General features: G+C 40.9%; 2 protein-coding genes and 1 long non-coding RNA gene across 3 annotated transcripts in view; 1 reads left to right on the top strand and 2 right to left on the bottom strand.

The window, feature by feature from the left end:
* Positions 1 to 1,440: 1,440 nt before the first annotated feature.
* LOC145434518 (uncharacterized) lies at positions 1,441 to 2,797 on the bottom strand. The gene is made up of 3 exons (XR_013913433.1): positions 2,585 to 2,797; positions 1,933 to 2,007; positions 1,441 to 1,858 (listed from the first exon to the last, which is right to left on the bottom strand). It is a non-coding gene; the product is annotated as an uncharacterized LOC145434518 (long non-coding RNA).
* Positions 2,798 to 9,255: 6,458 nt separating this feature from the next.
* LOC145458505 (uncharacterized) lies at positions 9,256 to 12,501 on the top strand. The gene has a single exon (XM_080336894.1). It carries the CDS (start codon positions 9,352 to 9,354, stop codon positions 10,960 to 10,962), a length of 1,611 nt encoding a protein of 536 aa, XP_080193020.1. The 5' UTR covers positions 9,256 to 9,351; the 3' UTR covers positions 10,963 to 12,501.
* Positions 12,502 to 13,584: 1,083 nt separating this feature from the next.
* LOC145458451 (exocyst complex component 4-like) overlaps positions 13,585 to 25,208 on the bottom strand; it is a 364,798-nt gene continuing 353,174 nt past the window's right edge. Inside the window, exons 2-6 of the mRNA XM_080336825.1 lie at positions 20,798 to 22,912; positions 19,279 to 19,452; positions 18,474 to 18,649; positions 16,016 to 16,130; positions 13,585 to 14,586 (exon numbers count right to left, since the gene is read on the bottom strand). Coding sequence (XP_080192951.1) covers positions 14,383 to 14,586; positions 16,016 to 16,130; positions 18,474 to 18,649; positions 19,279 to 19,452; positions 20,798 to 22,882 — 2,754 coding nt within the window. The 5' untranslated portion in view covers positions 22,883 to 22,912 and the 3' untranslated portion in view covers positions 13,585 to 14,382. The remainder of the gene's footprint in view (positions 14,587 to 16,015; positions 16,131 to 18,473; positions 18,650 to 19,278; positions 19,453 to 20,797; positions 22,913 to 25,208) is intronic.

Here is a 25,208-nt window from a genome sequence, read left to right as displayed (position 1 = left end):
GTAGCCTAATATCGGTAGCAAGTGTAAAAACCTGTTTTACACTCTGCCCAATATCAATGTAGCAATACTCATGCACCGAATACATTGCATGCCCGGTCTGGTCAAGACCGTTAAGGCGTAAGCTTATATTCCCTGGCTACTCCTCGTCGAAATTATTGGCAAAGCGACGGATGATATTGATTTTATGGGAGTATTATATCATTTGATTGCCTCAGTTGATACATTTAGCGACGTTTAAAACGCCAAAATGTACTTCAGCATTGTGGCATTATGTGGCCCGAGTCGTCGCTAGGTATCGTGTACATTAATATAGGCTATCACTTCATTGAAAGATGGGGTTGGAATTAGCAATATGACGTCACGTGACGTCACGAGTTTCACGTTCGCGTTCACACAGAACCTTTCAAAAAGGTTCGCGTTCACACGAACCTGAACCTTTCAGAGGTTCACACCATCCCTACTGTGAACCTTTTTCATATATCACAATTTTCACTTCATTGTATAACATCTCTGGTTAAAATATATTACATTTCAACTGCGGCCTACTCCATGCATGGCACTGGCAGCATAATAAATCAACACTAAACGAACATGCACCTTGAAAATTTTAGATATTTGACTTGTTTTGTTACAAAAGTTTGCTAGAAATAATCAAACTTAACTTTTGTGAATATTTAGCGACTCTCTGCTGCGAGCTTGTCCCACACTCACACAACATCAAGAGCGAAACACACTATACTTGCGAACGTTGCTTATTCAACCAGTCAATGAAATTGATATAGTTTTCTGATGTAAAAAATCTGGCAGGCGTACGGTGTCAATCTTGATTTCATATCTTTATAGTATCATAAAAAACAAATCCGTGCGATTGGGATGTTGGTAACTGCTGTATAACTTGTTAATGGGTTAGTATCGGTAGATAGTATAGAAGCCCGTTTTACACTGTGCTCGATATCAACGTAGCAATACTCAGACGTCGAATATATTTTCCGGTCTGGCTGTAAGCGTATATTCCCTTGCAAGTCCTCGTCGAAATTGTTGGCATAGCGACGGAAGATACTGATTTTATGGGATTATTATATCATATGATTGCCTCAGTTAATACATTTGGCGACATTTAAAACGTCAATATGTACTTCAGCATTGTAGCATTATGTGGCCCGAGTCGTCGCTTGGTATCGTGTACAGTACATCAATATAGGCTATCATTTCACTGAAATTTAGGGTTGCAATTGGCAATATGGCGTCACGTGACGTCATGAGATTCACGTTCGCGTTCACACAGAACCTTTCAAAAAGGTTCGCGTTCACACGAACCTGGACTTTTAAGAGATTCGCACCATCCTTAACTATTAGCCGTTCATCGGAGGTGGCTGCTTTCGAATTGCAAGATGTATCGTCGCAACTGACGCACACCGGCTGTGTGACACTACAAATCAGTACAACGTGAGAACATATATTAATCTACCGTTATACATGGGTTATTTCACGCGGTTCTTGCAACTATTTCACACATAAAAGAGTAAAAAGTACTTGGTTTTCCCTAAATATTGTGATATTTCCAGATTTTCTAGGCTCAGATTATTATTTCATCCGTTTCTTGAGTACAAAAATTATCATTTTCCAATATATACATTCACATGCATGGCAGTCGGATATATAGTCGGCGCATGAATGAATATGATACGGCGAAGGCCTGGAATATAAATAAGCCAGCACTAGCAGGACAGACTTCGACAGAGATAACATCACTTCGGCAAGCGGTTTCTGTGATCTTTTCTTCCTGGGTAGCATACCCCACGACGGACGTTGCAGTAGTAGTCTCTCGGGCATTTGGGGCTTTGGGCAGAGCAGCGTTCTGTTAGATTAATAAACAAGATTAATAATGTCAATTTATGAGTGTTTTGATACTCCCCTTCTGCGAATACTGACTTGGATAGCATACGTTTTTGCGAACGTTGCAATAATAGGAGTCGGACGGACAGTCTTTATTGGTCCTGCATGTCACTATGAAAAGAATAAATATCATATCAAAGTCCATCTTCACGTGGTTCTGCAATAATAATTTATCATGGCAATTTATTATCGCGTAAGCGGTGTCTTCCAAAAAGTCTAGAAGTGGGCCATATATGCTACAAGTCGGCAGTTACGGAATAAAAATGAAGAGTTACGGCCTGCTGTAAATGACCATTATAGTCGACAAACACCATGAATGCCACAAAACAAATAAGCAAACAATGAATGATAGAGAATAGACTATTGCTTAGAAACATACAATAGGAATATTTACGGATACATTGGCATTATCATCTGTTCCGTGGGCAACTGGACAGAGGACAAACATGGACATATGCGCAATGAGCATACGACACGATAACGTGGCATATGGGTCAATAAGTTAAGGCTGGGTCAATAAGTTAAGGTTTGGTCAATGTCGGGCATAACCGGTCAACCACAGACGTATTGTTAAATCGAATATAAATGAGCCGTTCGCAATTGCTATTTCCTTGTAAGAGCTGAGTCACAGCAATCCATTCTCGCATACAGCAATGAAGTTATCATAAGAAATAAATCATACTTATACCTCTGCCTCTAGGTCTTGTCCGTTTAGCCAGTATTTGAGTCAGCATCAATGACGAATACACAATCACCAAAACAATACAGCAGAGTTTCATCTTTATATATGCTGTTTTTTAACGAAGATCTGCTAACGCGAAAAACATGATGTGCTAAATGTCCTATCGAAGAATAAAATCCACGTCCACGATCTGTAATAATAACCGTCGTTCGTCCCTGTTAAGCGCAGATGGCGCGTTTTGTCGACTTTTAGTACACGTCGACGATTTTATAGACTAACTATCAACAGAGGGTTAGAAAACTCCCTAAAATACATCCACATATCCGGAAAACGATATTGCCAATTGCGTCAGTTCGAAAGGAGGAGAGTACTCTCTGTACAGGGGAGAGGCTGCACTCTGTACGGTGTGGTGTGTTTCCATTCATCAACTCACTGCATTGATGACGATTACGCCTAAGTGTTTTTTTTCCTGAACAGCCTTCGATACTTGAAAGCGATCTACACGGTACGTTACATCAAGTCAACGATATCAATGACCCGAAACATGTCTGGAAACTGAATCGGCAGTGATTATAGAATCACCTCGGCCTGTACTTGGAATAGTCCTTGACGTCAACTACATCCGATCGTGCATATCTAGTGAATGCGTGGAAGAATTTCTGTAGCAAAGTCAATGCATTCATCAAAACAGTACGAATGAGCCACCAGTTTGTTGACCACACTTGATGTGAAAATCTCCAGGGGAATAGATAACAAACGCAACGCACGGGACGGGGCGAAAAACACCAACCGCTGCTGTGATTTTGGCAGAAAATGTTTACGTATTATGGCGTGGAAATCGCGGAGTCTTTGTATTCGCAATAATGGCAAGGTGTGTGTCTGATTGAAGGACGACTCCAATCCGTTTCAACACCTTCCTCTATCTCTTCATTTTGTCGCAATGTTGTGGTATCGCGAATTGACAAAAATGCTAGTAAAACGAACCAGTACCTGAACCAGTGATTACCAAACTGGATGCCGCGGCACGCAGATTCTCAGATGTGCCACGAGTCTTTTGAACAATGATTGCTTAATATTGAAAATACTACAGTTAGGCATATAAGCATATCCGACTTCAAAGCGGCCAAACTTCTTCAATAGCTGATAAATAAACAGATGTAACCATGTCCATGAAACCAATCATGGCATTGCCGATGAGTGGGATAACGTCCACATCAAAATTGGGCTGCTATGTCGCAAATAAGTTATTAGATTTGCTTCAAATCAACTCATAAACAAGTGGGCATACGAACATATTTTTCTGTTCGTTATGACTGAAATTAAAAGTTGTAACCGAGAGTCACTGCTCGAAAAACGACGAAATGCGGTTTGATTGTCAGTATCGGTATAAGTTTATTGATATTTTCATCATTTCAAAACACCACAAAACTGCGATACAATGAAAAGATAGGAATGTGTCGAAACGACTTGGAGTAGTCTTTGAAATCAGACACCTATCTTGGCGTAGGCCAGTGCTTTTCAACCTTTGTGACGGTTCACACTTGTGCGACTGAAAATAATTGCAGTGCGAATGACGAAGGTGATGCGAATGGTGCGAATGGAAAATCAGGATGGGTGCGAATGAAATTGTGTATAATTATTTATAATTTTTTGACGTGGCATAATTCAAATAAACCTAATAGGAAATCCAAGGGCACTGTAACTTTTGTAGTTGAGACGCAATTGAAAAACTTGTTCAACTTCCGACGCACCACTAATCGTAGCTCTCACAAGCCTGCGACAGGCTGAAAAAAATGACGTCAAATTGATTTTCTACTGTCTTTCGCTATAAACAATCATCATATTGCCGTGATAACCGTTCGATCAGCGCGAGGCACGAGTATATAGTACCATCATTACAGACGCACATTTGCAAGTTACTGTAACGCAAATTTTTACCCCTTCAAGGCTTATTAAAGTATGGACCGCAAAGGGTATAATTTAGCGTCGACACGGTGCCAGAGCTATCTGTTGATATGTATGTAATATTTGTTGAATTGATTGCAAAAAATCCTGCCATAGTTTTTACATATCCAAGTCGCTGTGTTTGGTACTGTAGCCAATAAGCGAGACGCGCAAAAATATGGCTTATCATGAGAATTCATTATAAGATTTGTCCGACTGGTTTTTCGGGAATACATGGTCGAAGACCGTTGTGATGAACTAGTGTAGCGGTGAGCATAGCAACGAACCAGTTCAGGCCTATGAGACTCATTCATTTCGGGGCCAACCCAATCCAACCAAACCAAACCACTTCTGTATCGCTGCACATGAAGACGTTAAGTTTTGGCCAACAAACCGCTGATAAAATGCGGTGTCAAAACATAAGCAGCGACAAAACCTTGGTCAAAAATGACCGCTGCTGTATGGCCGAACCTCTCGAAATGGATATGATCCGTTTCGGCACGGAATAGTCCCGTTCTTGCAATCTCAGTGCACAGTAGTTACAGTAGTACAACTGCGACACGCAGAGGAATTTAATTCACCCTGATTGTAAATCGCGTGCGTCAGACATGTTTTGTATAGATCGAACTGTGTTGGGTGGAATTATGGTGTGCGAATTCTGTATGTCATTCATGTCCGTGAAATCGTAGCGCGATACTGTAATATTAAAAATGAATTCCTTTTTGAATAGTATATTCATATTGAAATGAACCCGAATATTTTCGGCTTACATTCGTCGGGGTAATCGTCAGCAATTAGTAGATAATTGAAAAAATATTCGGGTTCATTTCAATACGAATATATACTATTCAATTGTATATTGAAGTTCTGTACCTCCAAGAAGCTGTTCAAAGAATTCCTTTTCATGGATGAGGCTCGGGTCGGATGACGCTTGGGTCGGATGAGGCTCGGGTCGCGAGAGATCACAGAAACTCAGATTTTGGTGGTAGGCTCAGGGCCGTAACAGCACTTCGTCAGGCCCCCCCAAAACTTTGGTCTTGGGCCCCCCATAGGGTTATAGGCCGAACTTCTGGGGGGCTTCGCCCCCCAGACCCCCCTCCCGCGATACCCTGTTTACCGCTATTTATCATATTGTTGGGAGTTTGTTTAATCAATGGCCTTTTGTCGCCTAAGCGCGCGAAGCGCGGAAAATTTCTAGAATTCATGATTATGGGCGGGAATTGCATATATATTGTAATCAATTTTTATCTTCTCTCTGCTCACGTAATCAGATTTGCCGGTAGAGCTGAGTGAGGTGTGTTTGAAAGGTCGGACGACTCAATAACAATTAAACATCTTCGGGCGTATACCCATTGGCAGGAACGAAACAGTACCTCGTCAGGCCCCCAAAAACGTGGGTCTTGGGCTCCCATAGGGTGTAAAAACGACCCCCCCCATCACGTTGTTCGCTTTTGTCACGAAATCATCTGTACTTTATTGTGAGGCAGCGCGAAGCGCGAAAATTTTCGATAATTTATGATAAAATCGATCAATCAGATCGGCGATTGCATATATATTATGCTATCAATTTATTGTCCTCGCTACTCACGTAATTAGATTCACCGGTAGAGCCGAGTGAAGTGTCTTGAAAACGGGAGGGCCCGTAATAATATAATTAAACATCTTCAGCGGGCGGACCCGTTGATATGACTTCGTTACATGCTATTTCGTGACTTCCAGTCTGCTATAACAAAAAATATAGAATCGCCCATAACGTGAGCTTCTAAACTAAGAGACGCACACGATTTCAAATTGGTATTTCTTCACTGGCATAAAATGTTTACCAGCGGGATGGTATTTGTCTTGTGAGGTTCAGATTGCAAAGACAGCAACATTCGGCGCCAGTCATTTAGGCGCCTATGGACAATTAAGCCTATATGTATTTTGTATATATAACGAAGTCTTCGGTCAGCATAAAGGCATAGACCTTTTCGGCCAAGCTTTTCTCGCTGCCGATCGTTCTGGCACACTTCTTGGAGTAGCGTGTTATACGGCCAAAACTTGATTGTATGTCTTGGTAGGTCGTGGCGCGGTAATGGCCAAATACCCAATAATAAAGACAAATGACTACTTGAATTCACGCTCAGTGCGAAAAAATTTTGAAAAAATTGCCTAAATTTTCAAAAAAATACTCTATGATTTATGCTAATTCACGAAATAATTTTGGGCCCCCTTCGAGCTCGGGCCTCCCCCAATTGGGGGGTTTGGGGTGCGGCAGTTACGGTGCTGGGTAGGCTAAACAGCTGCCTTACTGTTATAATTTCTCAAGGCGAAAGAGTAGAACACACAGTATCGTGAGTTTACTTGCTCTTCTTATATTTACTCGCGAGATAAAAAGTGGGAAATCGAAAATAAAGTAGAACACAAGATGGAGGAACATATCATATGGTATCGAGCTCTAATGCGCCTACTCTCCTTGATCGTTTTGGACCTTATTTTACAAGACATAAGGCAAAATCCTCAACACAAACATGTGGATTTTTGACCCTTTCGACAAACTGGAGCCTCCGGGACCTTTGTGTCAGCAAGCATATTTTTACTCGCGAAAAATACGTTGTATTTTGGATAGGAGTGCAGAGCAGTAACCGATTTGTTGCACATCTGATCATAACGTTGTTAAGTATCTTCATCTGCTTTTTGTATACCAATTTTCGGTTAGTTAGTGCGAATTAAATTAATTTTACAATAGAAGTGCGAATGGAGCTCAAAAAGGCTGAAAAGCACTGGCCCAGGCGAAGTATAGAAGAGGCATGCACAGTTGCACACTGAATGAAAAGTAATGCAGAGAATATAAAAGGCAAGCGACAAAATGAGGTGGCATGTGGCCGAGGGCGAGGTCGATGTTAGGTCGTGGTCCGGTAATCCTGAAGACTGGCTATAAATTGCTTGTATTTCGACTTGAATGCGGACATGGACATGCTCGACGACTGTCGGATAGCCGGCGATATGCTGTTCCACAATTGGGGTCCCGCATACTTGATAGAGCAATGCAGTTTCTTGTATTCAGTCCTGATCATATGGTAGTTGTTCTTCGTTGACGCGCGTGTGCTGTAGGGGAGATGTGGTACCGATGGATCAAAAATTACAAAATGATCTCTGGCCCTTAAATCTTCAGCCGAGAATAGCAGATCTTTTGCTGGCTCAACACTTCGATACAAGCTCTACCTATCGCGGACATTTACATGAATATCCGCCTTTTCCAAAAATATTTATAAACGTTTAAAATTTGTTGCTCGAACGTGTCATCGGTCCCCACCCGGTGGGTCCAAAGGCACACGACCCTGGGACCTATGAGACATACGCTCAAAAACTCAAATTTGTTAACTTAATTTGTTGTGTACTATAAGCTAAGCTACAGCAAGCCAATGAAGAATGTTTCGTCGCGACCTTCAAGAATAAAATACATTATATCAACTCAAATGTTGGCATAAAATCATGTTTTGATTTGCGTTTAAATTTACAAAATTAATGCCACATACATATTATCCGCAAATCGACATTTGACTTTCAAATACCTCGTAATAGCGATAAAACACCGCAGGTAACTATGATTTACAGCCTATATATATGTAGGCGAGTTTCTGCCATCTAATTTGCTTGATTTGGCTATGGTACCATAGGTCCCCCTTCCCATAAATATTGTTATTAACTTGAAAATAGTCCACTGGAGGATGGTATTGATTCAAAAAATATGTGCCATTATATACCTTGATACAAGTCCTATACCTCACATCAAAAATTATGGCGGGTTTGTTAGTCTGAATGGTGATATAGAAAAATGCAAATGTCGATCCAAATTTACTTTACACCTCCTAAAACGTAAATCATTCGTCACATCTCCCCTACTTCTGCGCTTTTTGTCTCCGAGATAAAGTAGTCGTTGAAATTTGAGGGACATTGACCGCAATGGAACTGATACATAGACTTGGCAATTTATAGCTTCCTCATATCTTCTAAGTTTAGAACACCAAATCTTCTGAGAAGCGATTTATTAGTTGCAAATCTAGGCCCCCGTGGGGCTTTGGCAATGATACGGATGATCCGATGTTGAAATTTTTGCATTGGATCAATTGTATTCTTGCAGGCAGCACCCGAACAAAGAATTCCGTATTGTAACTTTGATAGGAATAGAGTGTTGAAGAGTATCAACAGCACGCTGACTGGCAGAGTGTAGCTAAGAGGCGGCAAAATAAACCACATACCTTCGATAGTAGTGGTTTGAGTGATTGTATGTGACTCTTCCAGAACATGTCCGAATCCAGTAAAACACCAACGTATTTGGCAATTTTAATGTTGGAAATTGGTTGGCCAGCGATGTCAACGGTTAGGTTATCGCAGGAGCTCACGACCAATAATTGGGATTTCGCAGCGTTAACCCGAAGGCTATTATGGGACGTCCACTCATGCACTTTGGGCATTTGATCACGGGTGACGGCATTCAAACTTGCGGTAGTAGGTGCGTGATTGATACACTTTAGCAAAATTTTCCTCGGATTATTAAGGATTCATTGCATGACGATCGTGTGGTGTTAGGAACCGATAAAATATTTATAAAACGTACGATGTCGATTTATAACAGCCTACCAATTCTGTTGCGAGTTTAGGACACGATTGTATTTCATGCATGAATGCGTCTGTATCAAAACTTGATAATAAATATACAGGCTTCTGCAAGCGCAGCTGTGAGAAAGGGTATCGCAGTTTAGTTCATTACGATTACGATACACTAATTCTTTGACATTCTTTAGCAATACACTTCATAGATAAAGTCTATAGCTGTTGAAAACGTCATGATTCAAGGTTACTGGGCTGTTTGGAAATGGTGTATTTGCTCCGCGCTGTTCGTGAACAGTCTTGGATTTCTAGACATCGATGAATTGACCAATTCGAAATATGCTTTGCAAATACTGCACAACCCATTAAACGAGAACGATATACTCGATAAAAATGGCTTGAGGCTCGCTTCAAAGCACGGGCAGGATTATTTTTGTAGTCTGCCCGTCGAAAAAGAGAGAAAGACCGAAAAAGAAGATGATAAAATACCCAAGTCAACACCTGTCGAGTCTCTACTGGAACCTCTGCGGACAGATGAGTGTTTTAAGATCATAAAGGGATGGTGGACCTACGAGCTATGCTACGGAAGATATATTTTACAATACCATTCGGAGGCTAATGGTGAAAAGGGGGATATTACTCATCTTGGGTATTATGAATCGGATTTTGACTGGAACAAAGAAGCGTTGGAGGAGAATATAAATTCAAAACGGCACAAAATCAACAGATATCACAGTCAGACGTATGTTAATGGTACTGCATGTGATGTTATCAATCATAAACGAGACACAGAAGTAAGATTTTTATGCGAAGACTCGTCTCTGGAAACCTACATAGAACGAGTGGATGAACCGTCAACTTGCAGTTACATAATGACTATGAAAACTCCTTACATATGCGCACACCCCAGGACAAAGCCAGTGCTAAAACCTACACCGGAGAGCATTTCATGTCAGCCCATTCTTTCAACGCACGATTTTAGCGAGTTTGAAATGGTTGAATCTCTAAAAGAGATACAGCACGCTGAATTGCTAGCTAAACAGCGGCTGCAGATGGAGTCGTTTTTTCTTGAAAAAGCAGCTGCAAACTTAATGTCACATGATTTTGGGCAAAGTGATTTTGCAACCGATGGTTTTCTCAATGCTATGATTAATCCAGACTTGGCCATATCTCGTAAAGTCATTGAAAGCATTGTAAGTATGGAAGACTTAGCCAAATTGAATCCGTTCCAACAAAAGCGACTAGTCGGCGACGTTTCGAATTTGCTTAAGCTCCGTAACGTGCCAACCGCGGACGCTGTTAGATTTGTGCAAAAGTATGTAACTAAATACATTAGCAACCCATCGATATCAAGCTGGCACGATTTTCCACAGCCAAGTGGCGCACCTGCGAATGGCTTCTTTACTAAAAAACCTGTTAAGGTTCATTTGAAGTTTCAAACGATAGATGATGTGGACAAATTCAGGGATATACCCCCCGAGGATTTATTATCCACGGACGACGAATCAGTGATGGATCCGGCATGGAAGAAGTTGGAAGAAGAAATAAACCAAGGACTAGAAGACGCGGGGTACCAAACTGACGATAGCCATTTTGAAATCAGGGTGATAGCCTCGAAAAAAGCCACCATTGAGGACAGCATGAAGTTGGACCCGGAAGAGGGCGAAAGGTTTCGGCAAATGTTACTTGAACTAGTCGCGGGCGGGACTGCCATGCACAAAGAGGTGGAGAAGCAAAAGTCTCTCGCTGATAACTACAATATGGTGTGGAAAAGAGATTCGGGCACGTTTAAAGTGCAGGATTTGGAGCAAGAAGACAATGAAGCCGCGAATGTGAAGCTGTTATAAGATTGGATTTTCATTCTATCACAGGATTACGAAAGGATAGCATGGTAATGGGTGAAGTGGAAGCTACCAGCTACATGCATTAAAAACTGCACTTAACGACTGACAGAATACTTATGGGGCCCGGATCACGACATATATTAAAGCATTGGTTCTCAACCTTTTTGATCTCATAAAGAACCTGAGATTATAAATACTTCGCTGCACCCGAGCATGTCAAGTGCCCCGAGTCCAAGATTCGGGAAGTTGATGACTAAAAGAGGTCATCAACCCACATCATATCACTGTTCTAAGTGTTCGGTCACATATTCTAATGGCATTGGGTACTGAGCATATAGGTCATCATAAAATAGGTCATAAATTTTGGCCAGGCTGACGTAATGGCATTCTTTAGTTGCTACGATAGGAATCAGGGGCTGGACAGTGGTATGATATATTTGTATATTGCCGACCTTTTTTATTAGTCATCAGCTTCTATGAAGCTACTCAGAATTTTCATTATGTCAACGACAACCCCGTGCAACGGTGCCTGATACCTCATTTTCTTGTGGCACCCCTGAACAGTCCAAACCGCACCCTGGTTGAGAACCATTGCACTGAGTATTGGGTTGTTTACAGGACTTGGACAGAGGTTGTAGAGACATTCCCAATACTCCCTTTTCCATGTTTGAAGAACAGTGCTTAATTCCTTATGCCAGTGCCTAAGGTTGGGTCGAGTATTTGAATTTGAGTCTAGTATCAATCGTAAACCTCAAGCACTCGACTGTGCTGAGCCCCCCCCCCCAGTGACTTGTGAAATCCTGATAAAGGTGTATTGAAAATATCCTTTGAGCCCCTGTTTACACTGGTTTCAAGATCGAATCAATGCCAGTACAAACAGCCCGTAAGACTGGATTTCTTTCATATTTCTTTGATTGGTTTGCAGCCAGCACAAGTGAACTTTGTATATAAGCGATGGAATTTTGTGAGATAACGCACCTAGGTCTTTGCAGAAAGTTCCCTACTGGGTGCAATGGATTGTGTGAATATTTTAATGATATCCCTGAACTGTGACATGTCAGCTACTTGGGCGTAGTCAGATAATCTTGTTGGACACCTGGGGAGAACAGCAATGTATATATCTTGAAAATATTCTAGTAATGTCATAATTGATGTTGTCAAATTACTGTTCACTCCGTGACTACGCCCATTATTGGTTTGTTCATAAAACACTGTTCTTGTCATGATTAACTTCTACTTATTTTGACATGTCATTTTTTCTTTAATGCAGAGTTTATCTATGTTATTTATGCATTGCCCTTCCAAGGACGCTGCCAGTGTTTGTTAAGTTTAATGGACTTGGAAGTCTGAAACAGTATCTTTGATATAAACATGGCTATATTGGATAATATAAATCAAAAAATGCTCCATTTGTGTCTTCGTGACTGCAGTCGATAAAATTCCGAGTTGTTTGACTTGTTAATAATCGTTTCTACTCTTCAATACTTTGTTGATGGTGAATTTTGTTTCAGAATATGTTCCGATATGAAAGGTTGAAAAGCATTGTGGTCTCATTTTTGGGTGTTCTATTTATGGGGGGATTCAGTGGCTATGAGTTAACTGTCGTTTACAAATAGTAACTTGGAAGCACCTCCTAGCCAATCGAAGTTACAGCCTCTCTCAAGTAACAGGAAGTGTCAAAATCTGCGATTCTAATTCAGTAGACCTGGGCCTGTGGGCCATACTAATTTCTTTATGAGTTCTTGTTGCAGAACCATGACATAGATGATTCTGTTGTATCATCTCAAGAAATGGAGGATTGAAATTTTAGACCATTAGATTTCTGCAAGGTTATAACATCTGAGGTCTTGAAATATTCGTATTATTAGTGGTATTTTCGGTTTATATTTCTTAACAAACCTACTATGATACGCACAGCTTGGTCAACATGGCCTTCAATACACAGTTGCAGTCATGCTGATACTTGGGGCGAGCAGGGTCAGACAATGAGGTGGTCGTTTGGACCGATGAGCATAGCATCTGTAACCCCAAATGGGCCGTTCAGCTGATGCAGTCCAAGGGTGATTCAACAATAAAAACTGCCTGTATCAACGTTTGTTGAAATCACGCTCGGTAAAATTTGCATTTTGTAACGACACGAATTCGCAAATTCAAACGATGCACAATTTGTCCTGCATACAACAGTGAGTCATTGACAGTCAGCATTGCCATTCTCTTCTGGTATCCAACTTTCAGTGATGCAAATCACAATACGCGGGAGAACATCGCTTCCGCAGAGTCGACAGTCATTCTAGCACTTTCCGTTAAGAAGCGTAACAATACGGCTGAGTACTTTCCAATGCCCCAAGACCGATGACAGTTCTGACTTATAAACAGGACGAATGTATTAAATAAGACAAGAATACAACGTACTAGTCTTCCGTCTCACACCTACAGGCCTGAGCAAGTACCATTTCGCTCATCACGAACATTGAACGCACACCGTATCTACGTTTTACGACCACGCCCCACATGACAATTTCCGTAAGTGCCTCGACTCAAACTTAACCACAAGAAGCATTATTGCCCAGTACTCGGTTACCAGCAGCCTGCGATAACACTAATACCAACGCACCACCGCAGCAATAGGGTAGATATATATATATATTTTTCATGATTCGAACTCTCACAAATCATATCCATATATTTATAATCAATTTTGCCAATACAATCTAGTAATAGAGGCAGAAATCAAATGTTACAAGTTCCCACAGTCCATGAATTCCGAATATGAAATCAAGGGGCTGCATAAAGTGCCATCAGAACCACTCTGGCTAAACCCCAGAGTACACAGACAGTTGTCTCATCATCCAAATCAAGATTTCGCTGATAGCAGCGTCAAAACTTCGGTCGTTTTTAATATACTCATCAGCCATGCATACAATACCGCAAGTTGAAGATTTTTCCAACCGTGAAATCACAAACGTGTATGACATCAAATCCGCAAGCAAGAGCATTTTTGACTGTTCGATTACGCCGGTTACCCGGCAGAGCATTTATATGATTTGTTGAAAATAAAAGGAAATATATATTCTCGAAGAGACTCTTGGTGGTACAGAACTTCAGTACTAAATTGAGTATTATATTCATATCGAAATAAACCTGGATATTTTCGGCTGACGTCCATCATTGGTAATTGTGAGCAAAGCAAGTAATAGATCATTGGACAAACATTTTATATCAACAACCATGTCATCAGCATGAAATTTCGAATAATCAAGGTGAACAGATGACTCAAGCTCAATTCACTATTTTTAGATGGTATATACAACATCATTTTGACTAATCTTTGACGATTACCCATAACGAGTGTCAGCCAAAACTATTCGGGTTCATTTCAATATGGATATGACATTCAATTACATATCCTGGAGCAGGTAAATCTCATTCGTCATCCTGTTCTTTCAGAGCTTTACGCTCCGCTAGTTCGCTCTTATGCATTTGCTCGCTTATAATCTCCCGCAGTCTCTGGATGCGCGCCTGCTTTGCGCTTTCTGTTCCGCTCCCCGGTCGGCTTCGGTGAAGAAGCTCTATGCCGACAACGTATTCGGTCTCTTCGAACTGAACACCTTGCTCCACGACGATGTTCTGAAACAAAAAGCGCTGTTCAAATTCAAGCTAAGAATTGGGATTCTCCTGCATCTGTGCCTCTCTGCCCTAACCGGCGGGTTTCTCCGAAAAATTTTGCTTCACTTTTCCAAACTGTAAAACACGACCTCAACGGGACGCGAAACTAACAAGTGATATATCATTGGATTCAGAATTTCAACGCCTAATCAACTACGCCACGAAGCCAGACGAGAGCAAGGCAACCAAGCGTGTACCTATTCAAGAAGACCAGATAGTCTTGTTGTAAAAACGTACCAGTTTTCATTACTTCCCTACGAAGTCCACAGCGTATAGGCCTACCTAGTGCGAATTAGTACGTGCTATTCACAGCGAAAGAGATCCCTTCTTTCAAACAAGCCATGAGCGACCACTTTCTCTCAACTAATTCGATCGATACTATCAAAACATGATAGAGCGTTTCACCATAAACCGAAATCTGTCTCGTGCGACAGCTGCGTTGTTGTAATGATGCAAAAAGATCAAATATGTGCCTTGAATGTGACCACAAGGAATAGAATGACAGAATATAACCTTACAGCCTTAAACCCTATTCAGAATCGAATCACTCTATTACAGGTGGGCTTTCTCCACTTTTCCTAGTCCTAGCCTTAACGATATACCACAAGCACGGTTGTAATGACTCGAGTCGCGACTTTTTTTGATGAATCAAGTCATTTTTTCAAATATCGAGTCAATAGCTCAGTTTGAAAGAAATATCGGTGTCTGCCTTAGTGGTAAAAACATCAGCAATTTTCGTGACGTCACAGTGAGACATAACTATAATCTGTGACTGCTTAACTGCGAATATTGGCGTATTTTTTATAGCTCACAGGGGTGAAGATACAGCCTTTCTAGTTTATTTCAAGTCCAAGTATAGCAATGGCTGTGAAACTAAATAGTATAAAGTTTTGTAAATGTGCCTTTATAATAGATGCCATATCTTTTGAATATCAGCTGATTATATCGGGTTAACAGTGGGGGTGCTAGTATATCGTTTTTTCGGTCATACAGGCTCTACTTAGCGGTTTTGCTACAATGTAGCGTCCGCGCTTGAGATACCCAGACAGAGGTGGTACGTAACGTAGTACTTCTACATCTTGGAGTCCTCAAGTAAGTTTTTCGACAACTTCCAATCCCCCGTCACAGCTGGATTAGTACAAAAAGATATAAAAGTACTTTGTTACTCTCTCGTAACACTTGTCAATTTAAATCGCTTTGCTTTGACCAATGACAAAATACAAAGTATCTGAATTCGAATATCATCAATTGGGTCAATAGTGATTAGAATCTATCATGACACAATGATTGGCATTGCCGATCCATAGCATAGCCAACCAGCCGTAAAGAGATATTTTTCAAGAATTACCGGCTAGTTTATGGATAGGGATCCTACCGCTACCGGGCTTACCTGTAAGTCATCGGGGTAATGATAGAGCATTTCGTAGAATAGCCGCGCGGAATCCAAATGAGATTCTCGCGACATGGTAGCGTGAGTGATACTCTGCTGTATCGAGAATATGTTCCTGCAATAGAGTAAGTAGTTGAGAAAAGTAACTTCGCAAAATCACTGTCAGGGGCGTAAACAGGAGGCTCTACCACCTTTTCAAGATAAACTCTACACCCTTCTATAATGCTTATTGCACTCACAGAAAGAGCAATCTGTTTATCCCTTATTCCAAACGCGTTCTCACGTTGTTGATATTGTTTCTTCGCGCAGTTGTTGCACACTGTCTTAATGAACTTAATCTTTATAGATTCGTCATACGAAATTGTGCCCCCACATTCGTTTGTAATTCAGTATTCACATATTGGTACTATATAAATCTATATTTTACTATACCGTAACCGGCATATGTTTATGGTTATAGCGATGTTAACACGAGTAAGGTTATCTGATCGTTGTTGCATTGGCATTTGTACAAAGATTCAACCCGAAAATCAAGACAAACACATGGCTTAAGTCAGTTAGCGTCGGTCGTAAACATAAACCCTACGACTTTCCATAAGTCAACTCCGGCCAACTGCTAGCAGTATGCGACCCATCGACCAAAGCTACGTTTGAATCGAGCTTCAGGGCTTTGGGTACCTCACAGTCGACTTTTGTCAGAACACGCCAACCAAGTTTGTGCCTATAGGAGTTAGTGTACCGGTACCATCTAAAAAATTCAACATTGAGCTTAAACGCTCTCCCCGCATCGATTATTTCAAATGTCATGCCGGTGACGTCATATTTTGTGATACGATTGTTGATAAAATGTTCTTTCCAATTCCCCGACTAGTTGCTGACGAGTGTCAGCCGAAAATATCCGGGTTTATTTCAATATGAATATACTATTCTATCGTATATTGGAGTTCTGTACCTCCTAGAAGCTCTAAAAATCTACTTTTGAAACTTGCCTACTTATTGAGAACGAGTACTTTTCAGAACTTCATTTTCTACTCTTGCTCAAAGTAGTTTTGATATTTATTGGATATTGCTATTTTCACTCGCAATTGAGTAATATTATAAGACGTTACTTCTACTTCTATCCGAGGACCAGTTCTATCAAACCCAGATTTGAAAACCTACATGAAATGAACTACCTCAAACCGGGGTAACTTTGGACTTAAGGGTAACTTTGGACACTAAGCAGTAAAAGATTTAAATGGTTATTGATGAAAAAGGGTTGCCACTGGATGTCCAATTCTTTTTCATGAGGCAACAGTACTACAAGTAGTCTCTATAAAAGGTGGATTCATTTCACTACCAGATAAACTTGACCCAACATCGATAAATTAATGGAGGGGGTCAATTTCGTGAAAATTGATGGCCAATAAACTTCTTACAGCCAAACATAGATAGCATGTGATTCATAGATTCAAAACTTGGCAGCAGATACCTCTGAATAGTCTTAATCCATGGCCAAAATCTCAGTGGGCTCACCCTTAGATCAATACAAGAAAATGTGATGTCCAAAGTTACCCCGTCAAATTTTATCAGAACGGGGCAACTTTGGACAGTGAAAAATGTGATATTTAGAGCTCTGGAAAGTGGCTGCTTCATCTGTGTCAAAGGGTATCGTCAACTACATCCCTTATGACCGGCCTGATGGCTTCTTAAAATGGAATGAGAAGGTTAATAAATTAAGAGTTTGCCAAAATATGAAAAAATGGGTAGGCAATGAGCTGAGAGATTATAATTGGGTGTAAGCTACTTGAAAAACTTATCACACACTCCTAAAGATGCGCCTGCTGAATATGGGATATCGTAAATTACGACAAATATATCCATCAGAGGACATAGGAAAGGGAAAATATATCTTTTCTAGAACAGTAATATATTCGAAATCGGCCATAAATCACGCTAACATACTTTATGTTTGCTGTCGATTGCTGACACTGCCAGTGGGATACCCCATTGTCACCATACGTTATTATAAGTCCCAATTGGTGAAGGCATGAGAGAAAATTGAGTAAAGGGATGAATAAGGGGGCATTAGCCTTCATAAACTACCTAATTTTTTTTTTTTGGGGGGGGGGGATTAGGTAAAAATCATGCAATAGGCCAGACATATACTATTTTGTTTCAGTTTTAGTCACTGCTCTCATCAACTCTTACCAAATAAGCCTCATTTACGAGGTTTCATAAACAATAGAGGGTAAAGGCATGCAAAAAACTACGGATAATTTACAAAAATAAGGTACTTATTTATGACCATGAAGATTTTGGATTAGTTAATTCTTATCTTTGCTCCATGACTCCAAAAAAACACAAAACTTGCCTCCCCTACACCCTAGCATTTCCAAGATACAAAGCGGAATTGTTGAGAATTGTCCAATGTTACCCCGGTTTACGGTATCCAATTTCGAAATTGGCCCCAACAAACCTGCACATCTTCTTGATTCCGTGCTGGGTGATTCGCGGGATGAATTTGGCGCCGTTGATGAGAATCGCGGATATGGTCTGCCCCAGGCCCTCGAACATGTATCGCATTTTCCGCGGCTGTAGTACGGGCTGGAACAGCTTTTGCAGTTCGACGATGAAATCGGAAAGCGCCACCACCTGAAAATGCCACAAGGTCCAGGCGAAGGCACAGTCGGGTTCGTATCGTTCGAATGACATCGAATGTCCGCAAACGCATGCGTACTTGATTTCCGCTAATACTTAAACATAACCATCAGAAGATGTGTGTCAAGGCTTGAGTTATAAAGGAGGAAAGGTTTGGACATGATTGCGTTGATAAGCGTGCGTATTTAATTGTTCACGACAGATCAGGGACTCGGTAATTGGCAGAACTTCCGGACTTGTCGACAAACTCATCATACGCGAGTAAGCGCCAATACGAGGAGATTGTATAATCGTCATTTACGCATGTACTTAACCCTAATGAATTGATGCTACATTAGTAAATTCAAAAAAATCGAGCATCCCCCCCCTTAATTTTCGGCTGGCTATGCGCCTGAGGCCACTCGAAAGAGTTTTACAACATTACTATTGTCAGTGTTACTGCAGTACTACTGAGGGACTATCTTTGATGTGCCATATCAAACTTTTTGTTATCGAATCTTGGTTCAAGTTATTTAGGTCTTTCTCTACTCAACTTGAAAGCCACTCGAGTAGACTTTTATGGCATTATACATTACATTTACAATAGCTTCAGTTACGGACTGTCTTTCCCATACTATGTGTACCTGGTTGTCTCTTTCCAAACTGTCACTGCTGCGAATATCGTAGGAGCACATCTTGCACATTTCCGTCAAGTGAACGAAACAGTGGATGCGTATTTCAACGTGGAGACAGATCAGGCAAAGCTCGCTCTGCGCGCTGTAGTCTCGGTGTAGCTGACGCAGGTTCAAGACGGTGTCCTGAAAAAAAGATCGGACCGCTGATACTGGTGGCCAGGCAAATGGGTGGACCGGCACTTATTTGGTTTTTTATCGACAGGGGTGGTCTGTAGACAAAGTACGGTACCTCTACAGTCTACATATTCAATTGAATAATATATTCAAATTGAAATGAGCTTGAATATTTCCAGCTGATACTCGTTAGAGTCAGGCAGGGTTATAACCAAGTCACAAAACTCCGAGTCCCAAGTCAATCTCAATTTTATAGTTTTGACTCGAGACAAGTCGAGTCATTTTCCATTCACCACCGAGTCCAAGTCATCGAGCAGAGGGTCGAGTCATAGTCACGGTATTATGACTCGAGTCCGAGTCCAACTCATTGTGTTTACTGCTCATTTTCAAGTTAAAGCCTTGTTAAACCATCTTTTTATAACTGTTTGGATATATCGAAGGGTTCGCATTTATAGCTAATATAGCTAGTAAATTTCCTCACTTTTAGCAGTTTTTGGTCGCATTTTTTAGTACGAACACTAATAGACAAGATCCCAATATTGTGATTGCATTACTATTCTTCGAAATTACAATGAAATGTCGGTCTTGGCCGTCTGAGTCTCGAGTCTTATGAATTTTTTCGAGTCATGCGCAATGACTCAAGACGAAGTCGAGTCAAGACACAGACTGACTCGAGTCATTTACGTATTTTGAGAAAATGACTCCAGCCAAGTCGAGTCATCAGAATCTAGTTGGGGGTCTGCAACTAGTAGAAAATTCTAATCAATTCTCTACTAGTTGAGTAACGATTAGGCTACCGTACCCCTGAAGAGTAGCAGCCGAAAATACTTGAGTCTATTTCAATATGAATATATTATTCAATTCTATACTGAGGTTCTGTACCTCAAAGTAACTTTTGTTTGCAGCATCTTTGAGTGAAATTATCATGATAATTGGGTAAAAAATTTGTCTCTCACTATTCGACTTAAATCATAATAATTAATGCTTGAATCTTTGTACCCAAGCCTTCTGATTGCCTCTAGTTTATACCTAGGTGGGCCTGGTCAATGTTACCCAGCAAAATAGGCTATATATATTACAAATTGAAATTTTGTACACCCAGAGTTGGCAGGAATATCTCCGAAGCTTCCAAATTATGGGGTCGGCTAATTGAATAGTATATCCATATTGAAATGAACCCAAATATTTTCAGCTGACACTCGTAATTGTTAGAAACTAATAGGGAATTGGAAAGAACAATATCAACAATCGCATCAAGCAAAAATTATTGCAAGCTCACTGTAGGCTACATCTTACGCAGCACATGATTGAGCGCCATGAAAATCATTGTAGCCTTGTTACTATAATGCCTCACCTCCGGTGCGTTGGGATTGATTTGCGACAACAGCAAATCCAATCGTTTCGCGAACCACTCGAGACTTTCGTGCAGATTTGCGATAGACACGAGGTCGTTGATATCGCGGACGTATCTCGTCTCCGGAATCAACCCGTGGCCCAATCGCGACACGAAATACTGCGCCTCGTTATGAAAATCTTTAAGCAGCTTCTTCGAGTATTTCTTCTGTAAATCGGCCTTGCTCAGATTTTGCTGGAGAAGCTTCCAGTTTTCTAACGAACGCAAAAACCCGGTGACTACATTATCCCTCGCCCACGACGCGCTGATGATCTGATGGTCCTCCTCAGGCTGTACGACTCCGCGATATGACTGCGTCAGTGTAACCTTATACTCGGACAGTAAAGAGCTTGCCATGGCCAAAAATTGATCGTGGTAACCGCCTAAGTTTGTCATGAGCGTTTGCAATTCCCACATGCATTTGTCTACGACAATTGTGCTCTGTAACAGTGCAGGGCACGCAGATGCAAGGTCTTTGCTGTCGGATACATCAGTTAAAGCACGTAGAGGGTCTGTGACTTTGCTGGCTGCATCAAAACTCTTTTTCATTTCATACTGCATTTGCCGTATGAACACGTTTTGGATGTAATCGTTGATGAAATCGTCTAGAAGACATTTCTTATCGCCAGTGTACTTCATAGCTTTCTCAATTTCCTTTATAAAGACATTCAACGGGCCGAAGATGTACGTAATATTCCGAGAGTTGGGCTTACACACTTTCTGCGCGGTCATGTTGTGATCTACAAAGTCGTGTGAGTTTGCAGAGTCTGGGTTTCCGGCGTTAATACGTTGTTCCGCTCTCTGTTCACGCAAGTATGTATTCATTGATATCGCGTGGGAAGATCCTTCGAAACGGAATAATTTAGCAACACGTGGTCTTGTTGCTTTTTTACGCGAAAAATGTGAGGCTAGCGTGTTTCCCGTGTCGCCGAATCCGGTGTTTTGAGTCATGGCGGCTGAATTCTCTAAATCTAGATACTCTTGTAACAACAACTGCAGCACTGATTGTATTTTGGACCATACCTCTTCCATATCGTACAGCTGATACTCAGTGGATGGATCTCTGGGACTGTTTACCGGGTGTGAAAACATGTACAGCACGTGTTCGTGTGCTTTGGCTATGCAGCGAAATTTTTTGAATAACTTCTCCAACAGTTGTAGCAATCTTCTTGGATCGTTTTGATCGCTTTGTTTGTAGTAGAGGTCTGATATTTCGACCGTGGTGTGTGTGATTATCATGTTGATGTGACGGTCCATTTTCACTTTCGTGACTTCTAAAGCTTCCGGGATTTTTTGCAACAGCCCGATACACAGAACGAGAATCGTCATCAATTTGAAAGGGTCTTTTTCGGGATCCTCATCCAAATCTTCGAATTTTTCCAGATTTTCAAAATCGCATTTCTGAAGACCGTCAAAATCAGTAGCTACCGACGAATTGAAGTAAATCTGCTTGTGCAGTTCGTTGATGAAGTTTTCATGCATGTGAACTTTGCGGCTTGTCAATTCATTCCTGATGTCACCGAGAGCCTCCACTTTAATTAAATCCTTGTTAAGATATCCGAGCATCTTTATTATCAACAAAGTACTGTGAAGATATTTCTTTTGTTTCATGAACCGTTCAATATTTTCAGGTGCTGCTTTCACGTCCTCGATTGCGTCGAGCAAGGCTAAGGCTTTCTTATGCTCCTGTCCCTGAACCCATAGCTTTTGAAGTTCGTCTTGTCTGCAATGTAAGAGAGATTTGCACTGCAACAGACTTTCTTTTACGTGTTTGATGCGGGTGCGCGAATCAGAAATTCTTTCGCCGATTTTTCCGAACTGTTTGATCGTTCTGGCTAATTCTTCGTAATTGCTGGCTACTAATACATCTAGTTTCTCGTCGCTCTCTGCGAAAGCTTCCTCGAGGCGCTGTTTTTCCTGTTGGCGTTTTCTGTCGTCGTCGCTAGACGCTAACGTCCTAATCACGGACATTAGCAGACCTGACGGGTCTCTGATAAAACCCGCCCGTCCGACCCCAGCGGATCGCGTGGTTTCTTTATAATCCATTACGAAGCAAACAAGGGTGATTTATATCATCTGTAATCGAAATATTACTAAGTTCATTGTAATGGTAATAGTAAAAACGAATTAAACTCCTAGCGTGGCCGCCCTTCCCGTTTTTTGACGATAAACAAATCTGGCCTATTGCCATTGCAGCAGGATTTGTACCACTGTGATTCTAATGGGGCATTTCCACTTCATTCTGAACACTAGGGGCGATAAAGATAACTCGACCAGAAACTATTTTGCTGCTATATGCTTTACTATGGGACTGGACTAAACATGAACCTAATTTAGTCTTTTGGCGTACAACGAGGATGGTGAAAGTATCCATATCAATATAAATCATCCATATGGATATCAAATAGCTGTTAGCCGACGAAAATGATGCTGTTTCTTGGCGTGAGTCGTCGTGATGGAAGTGCTGAAATTACGATTCTATTCTTATCACCAACTGTAATGGTTCTATCATTATTATTTTCCCGATTTATCGGGCAAAGCTACACCAGATTGGACTGCATTCAATACATACCCTTTATAGATATATTATGATCTTGGCCAAGTAGCTGTCTGGTTGAAATACCTTATGTCATTTCAATACCTCCCTATCCTTCAATCTCATCATCACTATCTGTTGGTGTTTTCAAATGATAAAATACTAATAATACCAACTCGTTCTGATGATTGACAATGAAAGGATGTACCAGTTGTATTCTTGCAGTTATCTTGTGAAATAAAATGGAACGGTTATAGTCTATAAAGCAGAGTCCTGAATATTTATTGACCGACCACGGAAATAAATTGTATGGTAAGCACAAACTTTGGATTGTAAAATTCTAAGCAACGCATTATTCCTGCTCATTATTACTTGGATACATAACAATTCTTAACTTGAAGGAATGTCAACCTGCTATTTGAGAAACCTATGTATGGGATTGCCCTAAGACACAAAGCAAAATACTATACGGTGGGAACTCAATTGATACAAATACCATCACCATATTCAAGAGTATTCAACGAGAATGCTGTAGTGGTAGCTCTATGGCGCCACTAGGGTGTGACGACATCGCAGGTGCTTCGGTGCTTGGTCGTCACTGAATACATGGCTGCTTGAGGACTCACGTCTCGTATATTAGACAGACCGTCAGTCACGCTACTACAAATGCTAATCTGAAACTTGCAGATTGTAAAACACAAGAATGAGCTCGCGAGCATTGGTCATTTGTACTTGAAAATTTAGAAGGTTTAGCAAAGTTCCTTGTGCTACCAACATAATATGTATCAGATACATATAACAAGAGTCCCGGTAGCGAGCAACCGACAATAGTCAATAACCGTCCACTCTGGTCTGGCTCATAATCATCCATGGCTTTACACAGCTTCATTGATATACTCTTCTGGGTTCAATGTCCAACAGCTCTAATTCAATCCATAGGCATCATAATGTCATAGAAGAGGTTGAAGTGACTGTACTTGAAAAAAGTAATGGTACAATATTTAATGGATTTATCATTGGAATGCTGGTTGCTTTTCACTAAGTAGGCCTATGCTTCTTAGTTCTTTTGATAACGGGTGAATCGCTATAGATTCAGCGAGCCCTTTCCCAAATTGTTTAATTGTCATAACAAGATGCCATGACTGATGACTCTACGGTCTATTTTTTGCAACAGCTTTTGCCTTTTGGCATAGACGTCTCTTCTGCAACCTCATTCATTGAAAACAGATGAGACTGCCTCTCTTTGAAGTTTCATCAGCTTCATTGTAATTCAAACGCATGGTTTTTATATGATGTAGGACCTCATAGCAGCAACTGCACATTACACGATTTCCCATAGCGCAAAACACTCATCGGTGAACTGATTTACTGCAGGGGAAGCATGATGAATCATGATGGTGAAATGATATTCTGCAGACAACTTTTCCAGGACCAGTCATACATACCTCTTCTTCGTAAACGGAATCATCCTCCCGATAACTTTCTGTTTCTTATTGATGCATCTTTTAAGATCAAATGACCATCATCCTTACACAATGAGGAATATAACAACAGCCATATCATACGACTTCCGAAAATTAACGGCCCTGTGGATATACGCAGTTCACGCAGCTCACACAGTTCACGCATTTATTATCTGCCGGAAACGAGTTTTAGCTTCCTCTTTGAAAGTAACTCGCAACGCAGGTTGCCAATTTTATTGGTGAACATATATACTGCCCCTTACGTCAGTTGTAGTATTATCGCATCGTGCTTTCACTTCCTCTTTTGCCTCTGGCCGCTTCGGCGGACAGACGTATAATAAAAGCTCTGCAGCAGTTGTTGAATCGTGTGTAA

The sequence above is a fragment of the Botryllus schlosseri genome, chromosome 2 (genome assembly GCF_051294905.1).
Source record: "Botryllus schlosseri isolate E-star chromosome 2, Bs_hap1, whole genome shotgun sequence".
Lineage (NCBI taxonomy): Eukaryota > Metazoa > Chordata > Ascidiacea > Stolidobranchia > Styelidae > Botryllus > Botryllus schlosseri.
This window is presented reverse-complemented; position numbering and strand designations above follow the sequence as displayed.

What these genes read in the sequence shown, in the direction of transcription:
- LOC145458505 (XM_080336894.1), top strand. Translation starts at nt 9,352, where the DNA reads ATGATTCAAGGTTACTGGGCTGTTTGGAAATGGTGTATTTGCTCCGCG.